The sequence below is a fragment of the Lissotriton vulgaris genome, chromosome 11, assembly GCF_964263255.1.
Source record: "Lissotriton vulgaris chromosome 11, aLisVul1.2, whole genome shotgun sequence".
Taxonomy (NCBI): Eukaryota; Metazoa; Chordata; class Amphibia; order Caudata; family Salamandridae; genus Lissotriton; species Lissotriton vulgaris.
In genome coordinates, this window is record NC_141699.1 from 174,323,596 (window position 1) to 174,344,664 (window position 21,069).

At 46.2% G+C, this 21,069-nt stretch overlaps 1 protein-coding gene across 1 annotated transcript in view; it reads right to left on the reverse strand.

Annotated features, from left to right (window-relative positions):
* The window catches only part of NAA25 (N-alpha-acetyltransferase 25, NatB auxiliary subunit), an 893,576-nt gene that overhangs the window by 816,834 nt on the left and 55,673 nt on the right, over positions 1–21,069 (reverse strand). Inside the window, exon 2 of the mRNA XM_086943077.1 lies at positions 16,095–16,180. Within this exon, the coding sequence (XP_086799203.1) occupies positions 16,095–16,180 (86 nt within the window). The remainder of the gene's footprint in view (positions 1–16,094; positions 16,181–21,069) is intronic.

Below are 21,069 nucleotides of genomic sequence, written 5' to 3' on the forward strand. Positions count from 1 at the left end.
AAAACATGTCGTGTAAGGTGTCATACGAATTGGAATACTACCCCCTCGCCAGTTCTGGCGACGGGGGTAGCATTCCACCCTTCTAGAGGGAGAAGACATGTTACTTTACTGAAACGCGGTTGATTTAAAATGAGCCTCAGATCCACAAAATGGATGCCCCTGCCACAGACACGGGTCTGACCTCCTGCTGCTGACCGAAACCCGGCAGAGGAGGCCTGGACAAAGAGTTTCCTGTCACAGGGCGGTGTCAAACCACCCCAGACAGGAGATAGTGGATTGGAGTAGGGAGGTTTCAATGAAACCAGACACTGCCTGGGGAGCACAAGGCTGCCCCTTGCAGGATCCGGCCAAACCGGTTCTGGGGCCTCCCAGCCCCTGTCCCAGCGCGGCCAGGATCAAAGGAGAGGGGTGTAACCACCCCCTTCCTGGGTCCCACCCATAGGAGGGGACCTAGCAGGATGTCCAACCCCCGAGATTCGAATAAGAGGGGGAGCAGTCCCAACGGACCTCAGATCATCCTGAAGAAACATAAGAAACGAAATCTGGACCCTTCGACTTTCTACACGACGTGAGAAGACTGAAGAATCTCCCTTGTGGTCAAGGAGTGACCACCCTGTGCAAACAGGCACCATCCAGCCCTCGACCCTTGCTTTGTTGCAGTTCCCGCCGGAACTCGAGTGACAGAGATCGACGAGATCAAGCTTGCCTGCCTTCTACCTGCCCGATCCACAGTCCCTGCAGAGCTGAGACCCGTGGAGGCGACCGGAAGCGTGGGGCACGCCATCTTGAAAAGGCCACGAGACGCTGACCGTGCGGCCCACGAGTGACCCTCGAAGCTGTACACCGGGGTTTGAGAAGCCCCAGCCCCGAGCTCCACTTGCATCAAAGCTCACCCCTCCACACTCGCTGAGTGCTGCGTGGGGCCCTTCTGCTTGTGTGCGCTCGACGCGTTGGCCCGGTCACTTGCCAGCTGGCTTGTGGCCCCTGTGCCGACGAACTTTGAAATCCGACTTGCTTTTCTGGTTGCTCCAGATCTGCACCAGCTCCTGTAAAAAGGAGCACCCACTCTGACCCTCCTGGTTCGAGTGATAAGCAATCTCCCGGTTCCGCGTGGATTGCTTTTGCCAAGTGCTGTTTGCTACAATCTTCAAGCCGACGGTGCTGACGGCGAGAGCCTACGTGGGACAGATCGTGACCCGCTCCTGGACGTCGCAGATGCCCCAGAGCCCACGTGACAGCGGAGAGAAGCCTATCGACAACTGCCTGATTGCGCCCGACATTGCCTGGTTCCGTCCTGGTTCCACCCTGGTCACTGCTGAGTGACCCAGACTCTGTCCCCTCTGCTTTCAGGTACTTTTCTACATCGATCCACCCTTGGATCGCACCGGACACTTCTGCTTCACAGCGCCTGCAGCTGCAACAGCTCCAAGCACCAAGAACCTGCGTGACAGAACCCGACGCCACTTCGACCCTGTGCACCCACGGCCTGTGGGTGAGGTAACTTTGCTACGCCGGTGTCTTTACACTGGTACACACCTCTAGGGTCTGTGTCTAAAGTTTTGTGTTCCTAGGTTCAGCGGAAGTATCTTTTTATTCACTTTAATTGACTTTTACGCACCATTGACAGTGCATTGGTGCGCGCTGCACTTTCCGTGCTGCACCCGTCTCCTGTGGGCTACTCCCGACTTCTTCATTGCTTGTCCCGACTGCTCCCAGCGAATCTCTAGGCCCTAGGCCTAACCATTGTTCGTAAAGTGTTACTTATACCACTTTTTTGATATATGGTCTGAGTGGCCACCCGCCCTCATCCATAAACGTGCAACTTTATATGTGTAACAGTGCTTTTGATTTAACGCTTGTGCCCCTTTCCTCATAAAGAGTACTGGGGAGTAATTTAGAAATAAATACATATATTTTTATAATATATACTTGTGTGGTGTCCTTTCATTTGATTACAGGATTGTATGTGGTAAAACAAGCTCGCTTAACACGACCTCTTAAGTTAAGCCTTTAAGGCTGCTTAGTCCATGCTACCACTAGGATAGCTTGTCTAACAAGGTTGACTTACAACCAGACATCTTTGGGGTTTGTTTGGACTGATACCCAGTGGTTCCAGAATTGGAAACACTACCTATCAGGCCAACTTCTCACATTGGTGTGCAGCGGTGCGGATTTGAGCTTGCTGTTTGTTTTACCATTGCAATCTTTATCAAATTGAAAGATCACATCAAGTACCTCTAGGTACATATAAATCAAAAGCTTAGCATATTAAGTTCTACTGAACTTAGTAGTTGTAGATTAAAGGGATTAGCACACCCTGACTACAACTCACTAGCAAGGTACAGTAGGAAACCACTTAGTGTAGGTAAGTGCACCACTTACACCTCACTAGCAGTCATGTCTGATACAGAAAGAGCCTCAGGCTCTGCTCCTGTAATAGTTGATCCTATAGGGACAACATCCAGATATGACAACCTTAGCCACAAAGACCTGAGTGCCTTGTGCACAGCCAGGGGGCTAAAAAAGGGCAGAGGCCCTACCATTCCTTCCCTAGTAGCTCTCCTAGAAAAGGATGACCTAGACAAGGTGAGTCAGACTCCCTTAGAAACAGAGGAAGGGATAAACTCCCCTGAGAATGAGGATCTTCAAGATGATGTAGTGGAGGAGGAAGAAGAAGAGGAAGGCTCTGATGTAGAAGAGCCTGAAGATCAGGATCAGGTGGGAAACCAGGTACAGGTTGCCAGGCTTAACCAGGCCAACTTGGACCTACATGGGAATGGAGGGGGCCAGCACCACTCCAGATCTCATAACCAAATTCTCCCAGGTAATAGAAGAGAGAGATCTCTGTCAAGGGACTCTCACCTTTCTAGTGCCTCAAGAGAATCTCAAAGAGGAATGACTTCCTCCCAGAGAAAAGAGCATAGGGCCAGGATGAGGGCTGTCCAACTCCAGATAGAGAGGGAGGAGGTAGCTCTGGCTCAAGCTAAACTGACCTTAGCTCAAGCTAAACTTACCTTGGCTAGGGAACAGAAATTAAGTGGCTTAGATGCCACTGGTGGCAGCAAAATTCCTAAAGACAGGTCCTATGATAGTAGAAACCTGACAAAGATTGTGCCCCCCTATCAGGAAGGGGATGACATCCACAAATGGATGACTGCTCTGGAGAGAGCCTGCATGGTACAGCAGGTTCCTGAGGAACAGTGGGCAGCAATCTTATGGTACTCCTTTTCAGAGAAAGGGAGGGACAGGCTCCTCACTGTCAGACATGAGGATGCCAGCAATTACAAAGTCCTGAAGAGTGTTCTGATAGATGGGTTTGGCTTAACCACTGAACAGTACAGGTTAAAGTTCAGAGATACCCAGAAGACACAGACTCAGGACTGGACTGATTTTGTTGATTGTGCAACTAAGGCTCTGGAGGGTTGGCTGAATGGCAGCAAAGTACATGACTTTACAGGATTGTATAATTTGATTATGAGGGAGCAGATCCTTAGTAATTGTCAGAACCAGCTCTTACACCAGCACCTGGTGGACTCAGATTTGACCTCTCCCCCAGAATTGGGAAAGAGGGCAGATAAATGGGTCAGAACCAGGATTAGGCCTAAGAATCAGGACAATAACCAGAAGAAGGAGTCTACCAAGCCTCAAGATAAGGGTGGGGATAAAAGTAAAGAAAACACTTCCCCAGGGCCCCAAAACTCCAAGAAGGGGGGTGGGTCCCAAGACACTTCTTCAACAGAGAAAAAGCCTTATTGCCATGCCTGTAAACAGGTTGGGCATTACAAAACAGACAGCTGTTGTCCCAAGAATGGCAATAAAGAAAACATACCTCCAAAGCCAGCTCCAACACCTCCTGTTACTGTCAGCAGTAATCCCCCAGGAAGTGGGAGCACACCCAGGAATCTGGGTGGGTTTACTTTTGGAGCCCAAGGGGACCCTGGCCTATCCAGGTCTCCATCCCCAAATGATCTTGTCTATGAGACTGGCATGGGGTTTGCCAACTTCTCTGTTTGCCCAAATACCTTGAGCAAATATAGACAGGAACCCATCATCAATGGTTTGAAAGTGGAAGCTTTTAGAGACACAGGGGCTAGCATCACCATGGTGGCTGACTGTATAGTCCCCTCTAAGCAACTTTTACCAGGTGCCACATACCAGGTAACAAACATTGATGGTATCCAAACAAATCATCCAATGGCAGTAGTAAGTCTCAGCTGGGGAGGTGTCATTGGCCCAAAGAGAGTGGCAGTGTCACCAAACTTGCCTGTAGACTGTCTACTGGGTAATGATTTGGAAATCTCAGCCTGGGCTGAGGTTGAACAGGAAATCCATTCTAGAATGGTAAACTCCAATGGGAAGGTTAGTGGGGCTGTACTGGCTATGGCCCCAATTCAAGATGTCCTTCCTGAAAAGGTTGGTAGGGCTGAGCAACTCTCTGCCCCATCTTTACCAGAAGCTCTTCCCAGACAGAATAGCAAAGCTGTTATGATAACAGCAGAAACCCAAACTGAGTCTCCTCCTGAAAAGGTTGGTGGGGCTGTGATGGCCACAGCCCAAACTCAAACAGATATGTGTGTTGTGAAGCCTGAAATGATGGATCACTCCACCCAAACTGAGAGCATGGAGGAGGAAGAGAAATCTCCCCCTCACCAGACAGTAGGACAGGATCAGCCTCCTCAGGGAACTGATCTTACCCCTGATGAAGGAACTGCCCCAGAGGTTGTTAGGCCTGGCCTGACAGAGCCTCTGATGGCAGGGGACCCTTCTCAGGTGGGATCCAGTCTGGAGCAGGTAACCTGCCCCTCTCTACCTTGCCTTAGTCAGCCCAGGGCTGCAGAGGACAAGAAGGACAGTGAGACCCAGAGGGCCCCCTGTCAAATAAAGCACCCCCATCAACAGATTAGGGGCACCAAAACTAGTAGGCCTAGTAAGGTGAAAACTTTAAAAACTCCTGAGGGAGCCCCCTTAAAAATAGTTAGGGACCTCCCACAGATGGATTCTGTTGGGCACAGCCAAACCTGGGACCCAAAGGGCCCAAACCTGAACTGTCCCTCCAGCAAGCCAAACAGAGGGACCCAGCCTCCAGCTTTAGGTAGCCAGAGGTTGACCCTGAGAGCTCAGTGCAACTCAGTTGAAGAAAGAAAGGCACACATGGTGGAAGATAATTGGAGGAAGTTGAGCCCAAAAATAGTGGAGCCTCACTTCAATACTCCATATCCAAACCAGCCTTTAACTTTGCATAAACACACCCAAGGTAGTGATTCCCTATGGTGGAGACCCTCTAATACCCCTAGGGTGAGGGACTGCTTAGTGGACCATGAGACAGGGGGTACCCATGCTAGTGCAGGTACTTCCTTATATGGCCACTCAGGCAATAAAGGCTTACCTGGCCAAGGATAGCCTTATCTCCTTTCGTTTGGGGGGGGGTTATGTAGGAAGGTGGCTACCTGACTATGGTTACCCCAGATTTTTTGCCCTGTGTTTAGCTGGTTTTCGACTTAGTTGGCCTGGTTCCCTGCTAATCAGGGCCCCAGGCTATCTGCTCTCTCTGTAAATTGGGTTCCATGTACCCTAGGTGCATAACTAGATTGGCTTGGGTCACCTTATCAGCCCCTGTACAGAGCACTATAGGTGCCCAGGGCATAGGTGCATCCAAGGCCTACCAGGGGCTGCAGCATATCTTTTGCCACCCCTGGCTGGCTATCTAAATTGACACAACTGGCTGATCACTCAGCTGGGGCAAGTGGGTGTAATCACCCCTTGCTTAGATATAGTATACCTATATCTAAACCTGTATCTGGACACATATATAGCCTGTAAGCCACTCCTATGGAAGGCCTCATCAATCCTGGAGGCAGAGTGCGTGGTTTTATGTGAGATGGTGCTCTGGCATGAGCTGAGCCTGTCTGCAGCTGACGGGAACAACTCCCTAAGCTGATCCGGGATAATGCCATACCATATACTCTTAAGCGCCTTATAATCCTCGCGGTTATATAGCAACTTTGGTTTGGCTTTATCAAAACATGTCGTGTAAGGTGTCATACGAATTGGAATACTACCCCCTCGCCAGTTCTGGCGACGGGGGTAGCATTCCACCCTTCTAGAGGGAGAAGACATGTTACTTTACTGAAACGCGGTTGATTTAAAATGAGCCTCAGATCCACAAAATGGATGCCCCTGCCACAGACACGGGTCTGACCTCCTGCTGCTGACCGAAACCCGGCAGAGGAGGCCTGGACAAAGAGTTTCCTGTCACAGGGCGGTGTCAAACCACCCCAGACAGGAGATAGTGGATTGGAGTAGGGAGGTTTCAATGAAACCAGACACTGCCTGGGGAGCACAAGGCTGCCCCTTGCAGGATCCGGCCAAACCGGTTCTGGGGCCTCCCAGCCCCTGTCCCAGCGCGGCCAGGATCAAAGGAGAGGGGTGTAACCACCCCCTTCCTGGGTCCCACCCATAGGAGGGGACCTAGCAGGATGTCCAACCCCCGAGATTCGAATAAGAGGGGGAGCAGTCCCAACGGACCTCAGATCATCCTGAAGAAACATAAGAAACGAAATCTGGACCCTTCGACTTTCTACACGACGTGAGAAGACTGAAGAATCTCCCTTGTGGTCAAGGAGTGACCACCCTGTGCAAACAGGCACCATCCAGCCCTCGACCCTTGCTTTGTTGCAGTTCCCGCCGGAACTAGAGTGACAGAGATCGACGAGATCAAGCTTGCCTGCCTTCTACCTGCCCGATCCACAGTCCCTGCAGAGCTGAGACCCGTGGAGGCGACCGGAAGCGTGGGGCACGCCATCTTGAAAAGGCCACGAGACGCTGACCGTGCGGCCCACGAGTGACCCTCGAAGCTGTACACCGGGGTTTGAGAAGCCCCAGCCCCGAGCTCCACTTGCATCAAAGCTCACCCCTCCACACTCGCTGAGTGCTGCGTGGGGCCCTTCTGCTTGTGTGCGCTCGACGCGTTGGCCCGGTCACTTGCCAGCTGGCTTGTGGCCCCTGTGCCGACGAACTTTGAAATCCGACTTGCTTTTCTGGTTGCTCCAGATCTGCACCAGCTCCTGTAAAAAGGAGCACCCACTCTGACCCTCCTGGTTCGAGTGATAAGCAATCTCCCGGTTCCGCGTGGATTGCTTTTGCCAAGTGCTGTTTGCTACAATCTTCAAGCCGACGGTGCTGACGGCGAGAGCCTACGTGGGACAGATCGTGACCCGCTCCTGGACGTCGCAGATGCCCCAGAGCCCACGTGACAGCGGAGAGAAGCCTATCGACAACTGCCTGATTGCGCCCGACATTGCCTGGTTCCGTCCTGGTTCCACCCTGGTCACTGCTGAGTGACCCAGACTCTGTCCCCTCTGCTTTCAGGTACTTTTCTACATCGATCCACCCTTGGATCGCACCGGACACTTCTGCTTCACAGCGCCTGCAGCTGCAACAGCTCCAAGCACCAAGAACCTGCGTGACAGAACCCGACGCCACTTCGACCCTGTGCACCCACGGCCTGTGGGTGAGGTAACTTTGCTACGCCGGTGTCTTTACACTGGTACACACCTCTAGGGTCTGTGTCTAAAGTTTTGTGTTCCTAGGTTCAGCGGAAGTATCTTTTTATTCACTTTAATTGACTTTTACGCACCATTGACAGTGCATTGGTGCGCGCTGCACTTTCCGTGCTGCACCCGTCTCCTGTGGGCTACTCCCGACTTCTTCATTGCTTGTCCCGACTGCTCCCAGCGAATCTCTAGGCCCTAGGCCTAACCATTGTTCGTAAAGTGTTACTTATACCACTTTTTTGATATATGGTCTGAGTGGCCACCCGCCCTCATCCATAAACGTGCAACTTTATATGTGTAACAGTGCTTTTGATTTAACGCTTGTGCCCCTTTCCTCATAAAGAGTACTGGGGAGTAATTTAGAAATAAATACATATATTTTTATAATATATACTTGTGTGGTGTCCTTTCATTTGATTACAGGATTGTATGTGGTAAAACAAGCTCGCTTAACACGACCTCTTAAGTTAAGCCTTTAAGGCTGCTTAGTCCATGCTACCACTAGGATAGCTTGTCTAACAAGGTTGACTTACAACCAGACATCTTTGGGGTTTGTTTGGACTGATACCCAGTGGTTCCAGAATTGGAAACACTACCTATCAGGCCAACTTCTCACATAAAGGATCAAGCTACTTTTTTTCCTAAATAAATATTAACACACTGGTGGTTTGTAAAAGTTGGTGCATTAAGTGCAGCACTGTGCTTAATTAAGCTTTCACTCTTCCACCACACCTAACAGATACAGCACCTCTCTTCTAACCACCTCTCATCCATTGGGCAATTTAGAACATTACTACATGACCCACATGCTGCACCACCTCCCCTGACTCATACACCTTCCGCCTTAAACACACACAGAAAATATCAGCAACATGCCACATCTCACAACGTTGCTTCCCCATGTCTACTTAACAATGTTACACCACAAAAGCAACACAGCACTCCAACTCACTCTCAAACACCATCTCCAACTGATACACACGCAGACCCATCAAAATGCTTTAGCATGCTGGATTAAGAACACGATACAAAACAGCTATACGATTGCTATCCTAATACACAGCTAATACCAGCACTAAAAAACACACCTGCTACAAACCAACACAATACTGATCACTCTTCTACAAAACAAAGTCCCACTATCACCAAAGGCCACTCACTAAACGGTCTACTAATACATTCTCGATCCCTCTCTAAAAACAAGCATCACATCTACGACCTTCTCATCGATGCAAAACCAGACATACTATTCATAACCAAATCATGGTTGGGAGAGGATATGGCTCCAGTCCTGCATGAAGCCACACCTCTAGGCTATCAAATATTCACCGTATAGCCAAAAAAAGAGGTAGGTGGTCTAGCTTTGTATTCAGGCAAACAATACATATCACTAAAATTGACAACATCTCCATAAAGAATTGTGAGGCTCTTCTAACAAGATGCAATCCTACAGTGTTCATCCTGTAACTTCCTGCTCCTTTACAGACCTCCATCTTGCAAGGCAACATTCCCATAAGCACTTCTAGACACAGTCTCAAACCTGATATCAATACACTCCAACTTAAGCGTTCTGGGTGACCTTAACATTTGGTTTGATAAACCCAATATGACCCACCCAAAAACAATAATCACCGGCATAGACGCATTGAACCTGCATCAGATTGTCCACAATCCAACACACACCGCTGGACTGGACATATCCTAGATGTCATTTTTGCTAATACTTAACTACTTACCTTTCAAACTATAACTCCAGTCACATGGTCAGACCACCACTTGCTTGCTTTCAAACATAAAACAACGCTAAGCGACTCACCTAAAACTACCTTACATCCATCCACCTATCGGCCGTGGAACAAACTTAATTTGGAAGACTTGGATACACCACTAACATACAGTACAAATTTGGAAACCATAAATTCTGTTCAAAATCTTTATGAGTGGCTACAGGAAGCTTTTTACATCCTGATACCACTCAAAACCACACAACAGAACAAAAGAAAAAAAGCGCCTAGGAGAAACAGAAATAAAAAGACATAAAACAACAAATTATAAAGCTGCAACGTACCTGGCTCAAAACTAACGCCAAACAAGACAAACTTCACCTACAGATAATTAACAGATTATACAAGTCGGCTATCAAAAAAGCTAAGAAAAGCTATTCAGACAGAATTTAAAACACTAAATGTGCAAATGAAGAATTCTATAAAATACTCAATGAATTTTGCAAACCAAATTGCCAAGAAGGAACTCATCCTGTTATTCAAGAATTCACAGACAAACTGGCAAATCATTACATGGATAAAGCAGACACGTTGGACTCTTACTTAAAACAGAAACAAAGCACCAGCACTAACCCTTGTACAAAACAACAATCCAAGAACGTTCTAATCGAGCCTCTCCGTTCCTTCAAACACATCTCACACAATACATTTACGGACCTGGTCAAAGCAAGCAGGCCTGCTGGCAGCACTTCTGACCCCTGTCCGCCACAAACTTTCAAGACAATTCTTTTCACAAGCTCTGCTGCCACTCCAGTAAGAAGTATCATCAACGATTCCTTAACTACTGGAATATGTCTAGAAGAACTCAAAAAGTCATCCATACGCCCTTTACTGAAGAAAACAAACTTGCACCCGCTGAACCCTGACAACTACAGACCCATTACAAATGGATCTTTCCTGGGCAACCTGATAGAAAGAGCAGTGTTCACCCAGATGTCACAATTCATTGAAGAGAATGACATACTTTCAGACTTCCAAACAGGATTCCGTCCGGGAAGAGGCACTGAATCTGCCCTCGTTGCCATCTGGGATGACCTAAAGAATACAGTTGACCGCAACGGGGTTGCTGCACTACTTCTCTTGGACCTCTCAGCTGCCTTTGACACGGTTGACCATGACACTCTAAAACAAAGACTTTAAGTCGGCATCGAGGGAACTGCTCTAGACTGGATCGCGTCCAACCTTCGAAACAGAACTAATGTCATCCATACCCCACCTTTTCTCGTCCAAACCGCACTCCACAAAAGCAGGGGTCCCTCAAGGTTCTATCATCTCGCCCAAGCTTTTGAACATCTACATGACGTTATTACCAGTACTGATCAATACATTTCACCGCACGTGCTATAACTATGCAGATGACACGCAAATACTCCTTAAACTGGAATGCTCCAAAGACTTTGGAAAATCACCAATTTTCAGCTATCTCAGAGCCGTGGATCAGTGGATGACTTGGAGCCATCTCAAATTGAATGCTTCAAAAACTGAAATACTCCTGTGTGGCGATTGGAAACATTACAACCCGCTTGTCGCATAACCTGATGAACTGGGATCACTGCCTAAAGTATCGAAGGAAGTTAGAAACTTCAAAATGGCCATGGACTCCAAGCTGTTGATGAATGCCCAAGTGGATAAACTAGCAAGATCAAGCTTTGCTACTATAAAAACGCTGCAACGAATTTTCCCTCATTTGGGATTTCCACACAAGGTCCAAGCTACCATCTCCCTTGTTCTGTCCAAACTCGATTACGCCAATAGCCTATACCACGGATCACCTTTAACGACCATGAAAAGACCACAACAGATTTAGAACTCGGCTGCCAGACTACTCTTGCATATCAAACCGCGAGACCACATCTCCCCTGCATTGAAAACCCTGCATTGGTTACCGGTTGCCAGAAGATCCACATTCAAGCTGCTTTGTATCACCCACAAAGCAATACATGGAATAGGACCACTCTTCATCAGGAATAAAATCACCAAACACATTCAACAAAGGTACCTCTGCTCTAAAGGAGCATCTCGCCTCAAAATCCCACCATAGAAGAAAAAAAACATGGGTGGCACATAGTTCTCTGGTCAAGCAGCCAAACTATGGAACTCTTTACCACCCCCACCCCTCCCCCCCCCACCCCAGACCTAAGGTCCACCGACAACCACCTTATCTTCAGAAAACTACTCAAGATTTGGCTCTTCCCCACATAAGCACCATACGCAAACCGAAATTTACAGCATATCCCTCTGTATATAAGCATGTGTTTTCACTATAGATATGTACCTATCTGTGTGTATTACTTTGTACAAACATGTAAAATAATATGTTAAGAGAAAAAATAATAAATACAAAATAAAAAATCATCTTTGGTCTACATGCACATACTTCCATTGTGCATCTATGTACCTTCCATGTACTTGGATCTGTGTGTCTGTTACTTTTCTCCTGAAAAAGCATATACAATGCACTACCCTATTTCTCTTCATGTGCCTCTATCAATATCTTTAATATACATATACTCACCTCCTTTATGTATCAATATACTTTCAATGTACTTATGGATCTATATATTTATCACTTTCTTCTAATTTAGCATTTCCAATGCACTACCCAATTTCTCAGCGTATACTTCGCTCAATATATCTTCTAGCCCAACCTTCTGACGCATCTCAAACTTCTTTCTACTACTCCTTCCAATGCACTACCCTAGCTCTCATCCTATACATCTATCAATATATCCCCTACATCCACTCTCATTTATCCCAAACCCCATACCACTACTATGATCGCCAAAATAACCCTTTCTAGACTCTCTCCTACTCTACCCCTCTCTGCATCATCTGACACCTCTTTTTACTATACCGATCCCCTAAAACAAACCTTTCTAAACTCTTCCCTCTGACTCCTTTTTACTCATACAAAAGCCTCCTCCTACTGCTAAGACCTTAAAAAAAATCCTTCACTTTTTATCCTTCCACTATCATTTTCAATCAAAATTAACAGACTAATATGTTCACTTCTCACATTCCATATTCAACTATACTAATATACTACCCAAATAACTGAATAACATATCCACTACTCAAATTACTTCATATTTATCCTACACTAATTTTCAACACTAATCCTTTATGGGTTCCGGAGTGGCGTGCTACTAGGCAGAAAAGCGCTTCAACACCCATCAGGGGTAACAAGTGCTATATGAATGCAAATCTTTCTTCCCCTTTTATCCCTCTGCTATCCTTCTCACTCCAAGTAACTGACTAACATCCACCACTGAAATTACTTCATATTTCACCATATTAATTCACCACGAATCCTTTGTAGGCTTCCTGAATAGCATACGTCGACAAGCCCTATATAAATACAAACCTTTGTCCTGCTCTATCCTTCTGCTATTATTCCAAATCCAAATACTGACTAACCTATCTACGACTTAAAATGTACTTGTATGTTTCACTATACTAATTCAACACTAATCCTCTATGGGTCCCGAGGTAGCGTACTACTCGCCGAAAAAGTGCTTTGACGCCTCGTCAGGGGTAGTAAGCGCAATATAAATGCAATTACAATACAATACAATACAATGGCGGGATTGCATAGTTATCCTTTGGCTTCGGAAACAAGTTGGCGTATTGGAACAAATATGAACCTGATGTAACAATGTTTAAAAATGTAAACAGACTGTATGAAATAATTGCAGATGTCTGATGTATGAAAATTGAACTACGCAACTTCCTAAACTGTCAATAAAGAAATATAAAAGAAATGAAAGAAAAAAAAGAATCTAATAAACACAGATTGTGCAAGTTTGATAGCAGCTTGGGGTTTCTCTATTGAGATTATCAGTGGCTTTAATGTTGTTTTCTCAGTTCTACCACACTGTACCACCTGACCAAGGCTAAGCACACAAATTTCACGGTTCCATATTCAAAGGCAATTATCAACATGATAGATATAGACATATATACAGAGATTATCAGATTACTTCTACATTATATTTTATACCTAAAGTCCATAAGCAAGTCCATCCAGTACCAGGACGCTCCATAATATCAGCACAGGGAGGCCTAATGGAACTCATATTTAAGTATGTAGATTTTTTCATCCGAGATTATGTAGAGTCTCTTGACTCGTACATCAAAGATACGAGCCATTTCCTAGAAAAACTAATAGGATTTCTTGGTGTGAGAATTACTGTTTTATTGTTATGGACATATGTTCTTCATATGCCAGCATTGATCATGTACAAGGTTTGGAAGGTGTCAAATATTATTTATCTCAACGTGACATCAAACTAAATGAACACAACAAAATGCTGCTCAAAATGATTAACATATGCCTTAAGAATAATTTCTTTCTATTCAATGGGACGGTTTACCAACAAGTCCAGGGCGTGGCAATGGGGGCATGCTTCTACCCCAGCTTTGCATGCTTGCATGTGGGATGGTGGGAGGAGCATGTCCTGGGCAGCGTTCTGGAGGAAAAATTCCCAAACAATATCGCTGCTTGGTGGCGTTTCATTGATGAGGTCTGTGTGATATGGCAGGGCTCTGTGGAATCAGCACAGACTTTTGTAGATGTCAATGATAATGACCTGAATCTGAAGTTCACGGCCAACATAAATAAGTAGAGGGTTGAGTTTCTTGATGTGAACACTAGGGAAGTACAGGATGCTTTCTCTCTAGAAATGTATCAACTGAAAGGATTTTTCACATGCATAACAGAATTTGCCGTTTACATTTTAGAATGCACTTGCAAACTGAAGTACATAGGCAGTACTAAATTACCTGTTTTTAATCGCATTTTACAGCACTTACGTGCTATTGTCAACGCCGATTCTAGTTACCCTGTGGCACAACTGGAAAGTCAATACATCATGCATTTTGACACTAAAATACCAAATGGATTGAATACAGGGGGAGATTTATACAACTTTTTATAAATCTTTTACTAAGTTTTTTTAAACAGTTTTTATAAATCTTTATTAAATTAATTGTTGTGTTGCTAAAGGTTGTTTATCAACACTGTGAAATATATTTAGATTCTAATTCTCAATGATAGGGTTAATGTATAAAATATGTTATTTATTGTAATGAATTATATTTTTTTATATACATATCAAGAACACATGAAATTTGAGTTTTTTTATACCATGACTATCAGTGCGGATGGTTTTTTATGTGGACTTTAAGCTTTATTTATGCTGGATTTTAGCTGGTTTTATCGGTTTTTATTTGGTATCTGAGAGTGGGAAGTTTACGTTTTGGCTATTTGCAAAAGATATTTTTGGTATGGTGGTAATTTTACCCATTTGAGATTGCGAAAAAATGTGAATTATAATCTTTAGGATAAATCTCAGTTTGCACATGTCACTTTCGAATATTACTAGCATCCACTTAGGATTGATACATATATACATATACGAGTACAAACATGTGTTCACATGCTAATCTTTTTTATATTTATGTATTTGTTAACGCCTATAAAATAGAACTAATTGCTAGTACACAATGTTTTTTAAACTAACACGTCTTTTAAATTTAAACACATTCTTTTGGGTATGCACATATGCTTTAAGGTATCTTGGTGTACCCTCAATTAGGTCACATGGTTTGGAAAGTGATGTGTATTCAATTAATTTGTAAATGTGTAAATTACAATAATCAATGCATTTTATTAATATGGGCACTTGCCCTTTATTATGTTGCAATTTGTAAATAGCTATACAAATATATTTATGAGCAAGAGGGAGGAGCTGGGTACAACCATGAGCAGTATATAGGCACTGAGGGGTCACGGCATGTCATCTGATCAAGTCCGGGTCCACCGGACGAAACGAGTCATGGCTGTTTGGTGGTAAATAAAATCTCGCTATAGAAAACTACTTGCCGTGTGGTTCGTATCCTGATTGTGCTGCCAGGCACTTGGAGATCGGGGATGGTATGTATGTGTATGTATAATATATATATATATATATATATATTTATTTTATATTTGTCTGGACAAAGCTATACCTCTCTGAAGAGCTCTAATTAGAGCAAAACACTGTCAGGGGTTGCTTTTACTTATTTCAGGTCGGCTTGAGTTGGTATTTTACTAATTCAAAGCTGTAATACTGTGCTTGGAGTGATAAATGGCCTTTGTCATTTTACAGCTCGGCAAGGACAGCATTGTGCTAGTCCTATGCTTAAAGACTTTAATAGAAAACAGATTTGAGGTGAGCAGATCTAGAGTGTCGCTGGTGTTGAGTGCTCTAACAGGAGCTGATATATATATATACACACACACACACACACACACACACACAGACACATTCGATCGAAGCAGACACATGCACTCTGGGGAGTTTTCAAAGTGTATTCATATTTAGCTGTGCAAAAAACTGGTGAGTTTTGGCTTTAAAACTTGCTCATTGTGAGGGCCAGAGTCCGCTTCCTTTGAGGATTTACAATATATTTCACGGGATCCCAGTCCCATGCACAGGGACACGCACCTCGCTGGGAGGTTAGGCAAAGGAGTGGGAAAGATTGACTTTAAATACATATAGAAAATACACACATGTATATATTATACTTGTATGTTTGCAAACATTAAGAGAAGTTTCTTCTCCAAAGATGCAAACCATAAATCTAATTTTTATTGAACACACCAATAGTATACAGTATTGTTTACAGTTTGTTAGTTACAGAACCATATTAAACTAACCACTGTAGTTAAGTTTGAATATATCACAAGTCACTGAACGAAAAATGGATAATCTACCTTGGCGCAGTGAAGATCCTTGTGTTTTTTCAGGAGTTTGTCTGCCTGCTGGATTGCCATTTTATTATTCCCATTGTCAAGATAGTCTGAAAATGCAAAAGTAAAGAAGGATGAGGGAAAGACTACAAATTGCATTTTATGCATGGATTCATTGATTACCCAAGGCCAAACTACAGGTTGCTCAGTCCCCTAAAACAATACAGTTGCTTCAGGTTAATCACTGTAAAAATGTAGGATGCATAGTAGTCAGTATTTGCTATCCCTGCAAAGATATGAAAGAGCAAGGCAGACTATAACAACTAAATATATATAGCATCACACTACACATACACTCCATCAGATATATGAAACCTAAAAATAAAATTCTTCCTAGGTAAATTGTAGGTCGTCTTCTTCCTTCCTCTTTTAACTAAACACAAAAAGATAATTCAACCTCCTCAGCACTAAAGATTGTTTCACTCAGATTAAAAATTTGAAAAAAATCTGACCCTCTGAGGTCCCATTCTCGAAATCAGTTGAAAAACAAACCTTCTACCAACTCCTTAGGTGTTAATTTTCCATCCCATTACCAAACAGTTTTATAAGCACGGGTGCTATCCCATGTGGGAGATCGAGAAGAGTAATAGCCTGGCCTACTAAACAGAAAAAAATTCCTCTTAAGGGCATGCTTTCCAGAGCAGTTCACCTTGCGTCAAGAAATCTAATCAAATGCCTTTTCTGAAATATGTCAACAGGCTAGAAAGAGGAGTTAGACTCATTTCACAATTGCTTACCCAATTCACAAAGCCCCCTTTTTCGGCCTCAACGGCAATGTTAAAGGTAAGCCATATGTCACAAGAGAACAAAGACTCTAAAAGCTTATCTGGTCTTCTGGAAATTCAGAAAACAAACATACAAGACGATAAACTGCTCCTTTTGTTAGCAAGTACAAATGCCTACTTATTGAACTAAGACAGAACCCTAATTTGAAATTGTACATGAAAAAGTAAAAAAAAAAAAAAAAAAAAATACTATTCAAAATATAGCATAAAGGACATTCTCAGCCATCAGGTTTGATTACCTTATTTTCTGCGTATTTATTTTTACCATTGTTGTGCATGTTTATGTCCCCTTTCACTATCCCCATCCAGGTTAACACTTGCTGCAATACTCTATTTCAAAGTGGTGCTTTGCTTGTGACTAGTTCAGCAGTATACAAATATTGCAAATAAATCACTACGTCTAGCATCACAATCATACAACGTAACCCATGTGGCCTAGCTCTGCTCAGTTACATTATGTGAATTCAACCATTTGCTCTTGTAACTTAATATCAATGTGTATTAGAACGTTATTTTTACCTATGACTCAGTGGATACTTCATGATGTCATGTATCAAGTACTAGTTTAGAAACATAAACAAGCCTTTGCAATGCAATAGGGCTCGCATTAGTAAAGTTAGAGGTATTAGTATTGTAAATGACACATTTTTTATTTATGTTTTTGTTTTGAAAATAGCTAAATTATTAACTTTGTCATTTACAATGCCAATAGTTTACTTTTGCAAACGTGACACCTATAGCATTTGTAATGCAATATGTGTTGTATTTACATGACTTAGATGTATTAATATTAAAAATAACAATGGGTTGTATTTTTTTCAATATTTAATACTTAAATAAAAGTTATTGTAATTTATAATGGCAATAGCTTAAACTTTTGCAGATAATTTTTGGGAAGATTATGTTTAGTGCATTTTATTGTGATGAAAATACAAGAACAGAAGTGAAATATTACCTTTTTTTGTGACATTTGTAATAAAGTTTGAAATATTGAGAGAACATATTTCAATCAGTTGTTGTTGAATGGTTGCACAGATTGATGCTGTGGTGGCTCTGAATGATGCTGTGGTGGCTCTGAATGATGTTGTGAAGGCGACGAGTGATGCTGTGGCGTTCAGTGATGCTGTGGTAGCGCATAGTGATGTGGTGCCCCTGAGTGATGCTGTGGTGATGCGATGGATAGTGAGGACGATTGATAGTTACAGGGAAGGCGATTGATAGAGAGAGGGCGAAAGATAATAGAGAGAGGGAGGGCGAAAGATAATAGAGAGAGGGAGGGCGAAAGATAATAGAGAGAGGGAGGGCGAAAGATAATAGAGAGAGGGAGGGCGAAAGATAATAGAGAGAGGGAGGGCGAAAGATAATAGAGAGAGGGAGGGCGAAAGATAATAGAGAGAGGGAGGGCGAAAGATAGAGAGAGGGAGGGAGGGTGAAAGATAGAGAGAGGGAGGGAGGGTGAAAGATAGAGAGAGGGAGGGTGAAAGATAGAGAGAGGGAGGGCGAAAGATAGAGAGAGGGAGGGCGAAAGATAGAGAGAGGGAGGGCGAAAGATAGAGAGAGGGAGGGCGAAAGATAGAGAGAGGGAGGGCGAAAGATAGAGAGAGGGAGGGCGAAAGATGGGCGAGGGATGGAGTGTGGGCGAGGGATGGAGTGTGGGCGAGGGATGTGGGGCGGGGGAGGGATGGAGTGTGGGGCGGGGGAGGGATGGAGGGTGGGGCGGGGGAGGGATGGAGGGTGGGGCGGGGGAGGGATGGAGGGTGGGGCGGGGGAGGGATGGAGGGTGGGGCGGGGGAGGGATGGATGGATGGAGTTGGGGGATGGATGGATGGAGTTGGGGGATGGATGGATGGAGTGGGGGGATGGATGGATGGAGTGGGGGGATGGATGGATGGAGTGGGGGGATGGATGGATGGAGTGGGGGGATGGATGGATGGAGTGGGGGGATGGATGGATGGAGTGGGGGGATGGATGGATGGAGTGGGGGGATGGATGGAGTGAGGAGTATGGATGGATGGAGTGGGGGGGAAGATGGATGAGGTGGGGGAGGGATGGAGTGTGGGGCATGGATGGATGGAGTGGGTGGACGGATGGATGGAGTGGGTGGACGGACGGATGGATGGAGTGGGTGGACGGACAGATGGAGTTGGGGGATGGATGGATGGAGTGGGTGGACGGACGGATGGATGGAGTGGGTGGACGGACGGATGGATGGATTGGGGGGACGGACGGATGGATGGATTGGGGGGATGGATGGATGGATGGAGTGGGGGGATGGATGGATGGAGTGGGGGGATGGATGGATGGAGTGGGGGGATGGATGGATGGATTGAGTGGGTGATGGATGGATGGAGTGGGGGATGGATGGATGGAGTGGGGGATGGATGGATTGAGTGGGGGGATGGATGGATTGAGTGGGGGGATGGATGGATTGAGTGGGGGGATGGATGGATTGAGTGGGGGGGTGGATGGATTGAGTGGGGGGGTGGATGGATTGAGTGGGGGGGTGGATGGATTGAGTGGGGGGGTGGATGGATTGAGTGGGGGGGTGGATGGATTGAGTGGGGGGGTGGATGGATGGAGTGGGGGGATGGATGGATGGAGTGGGGGGATGGATGGATGGAGTGGGGGGATGGATGGATGGAGTGGGGGGATGGATGGATGGAGTGGGGGGATGGATGGAGTGGGGGGATGGATGGAGTGGGGGGATGGATGGAGTGGGGGGATGGATGGATGGAGTGGGGGATGGATGGATGGAGTGGGGGATGGATGGATTGAGTGGGGGGGTGGATGGATTGAGTGGGGGGGTGGATGGATTGAGTGGGGGGGTGGATGGATTGAGTGGGGGGGTGGGTGGATTGAGTGGGGGGATGGATGGATTGAGTGGGGGGATGGATGGATTGAGTGGGGGGATGGATGGATTGAGTGGGGGGATGGATGGATTGAGTGGGGGGATGGATGGATTGAGTGGGGGGATGGATGGATTGAGTGGGGGGATGGATGGATTGAGTGGGGGGATGGATGGATTGAGTGGGGGGATGGATGGATTGAGTGGGGGGATGGATGGATTGAGTGGGGGGATGGATGGATTGAGTGGGGGTGGATGGATTGAGTGGATGGATGGACTGGGGGGAAGGATGGATGGACTGGGGGGAAGGATGGATGGAGTGGGGGGGAAGGATGGATGGAGTGGGGGGGAAGGATGGATGGAGTGGGGGGATGGATGGATGGATTGAGTGGATGGATTGAGGTGGGGGGGATGGATTGAGTGGGGGTGGATGGATTGAGTGGATGGATGGAGTGGGGGGAAGGATGGATGGAGTGGGGGGAAGGATGGATGGAGTGGGGGGAAGGATGGATGGAGTGGGGGGAAGGATGGATGGAGTGGGGGGAAGGATGGATGGAGTGGGGGGATGGATGGATGGAGTAGGGGGGGAGGATGGATGGAGTGGGGGGATGGATGGATGGAGTGGGGGGATGGATGGATGGAGTGGGGGGATGGATGGATGGAGTGGGGGGATGGATGGATGGAGTGGGGGGATGGATGGAGTGGGGGGATGGATGGAGTGGGGGATGGATGGATGGAGGGGGATGGATGGAGTGGGGGGATGGATGGAGTGGGGGGGATGGATGGAGTGGGGGGGATGGATGGAGTGGGGGATGGATGGATGGAGTGGGGGGATGGATGGATGGAGTGGGGGGATGGATGGATGGAGTAGGGGGATGGATGGATGGAGTAGGGGGATGGATGGATGGAGTAGGGGATGGGATGGAGTGGGGGGATGGATGGATGGAGTGGGGGGATGGATGGATGGAGTGGGGGGATGGATGGATGGAGTGGGGGGATGGATGGATGGAGTGGGGGGATGGATGGATGGAGTGGGGGGATGGATGGAGTGGGGGGATGGATGGATGGAGTGGGGGGATGGATGGAGTGGGGGGGGGATGAGGATGGAGTGGGGGGATGGATGGAGTGGGGGGATGGATGGAGTGGGGGGATGGATGGAGTGGGGGGATGGATGGAGTGGGGGGATGGATGGATGGAGTGGGGGGGAAGGATGGATGGAGGTAGGGGGATGGATGGAGTGGGGGGATGGATGGATGGAGTGGGGGGGCTGGGATGGGAGTGGGGGGGGGGATGGATGGTGTGGGGCCGG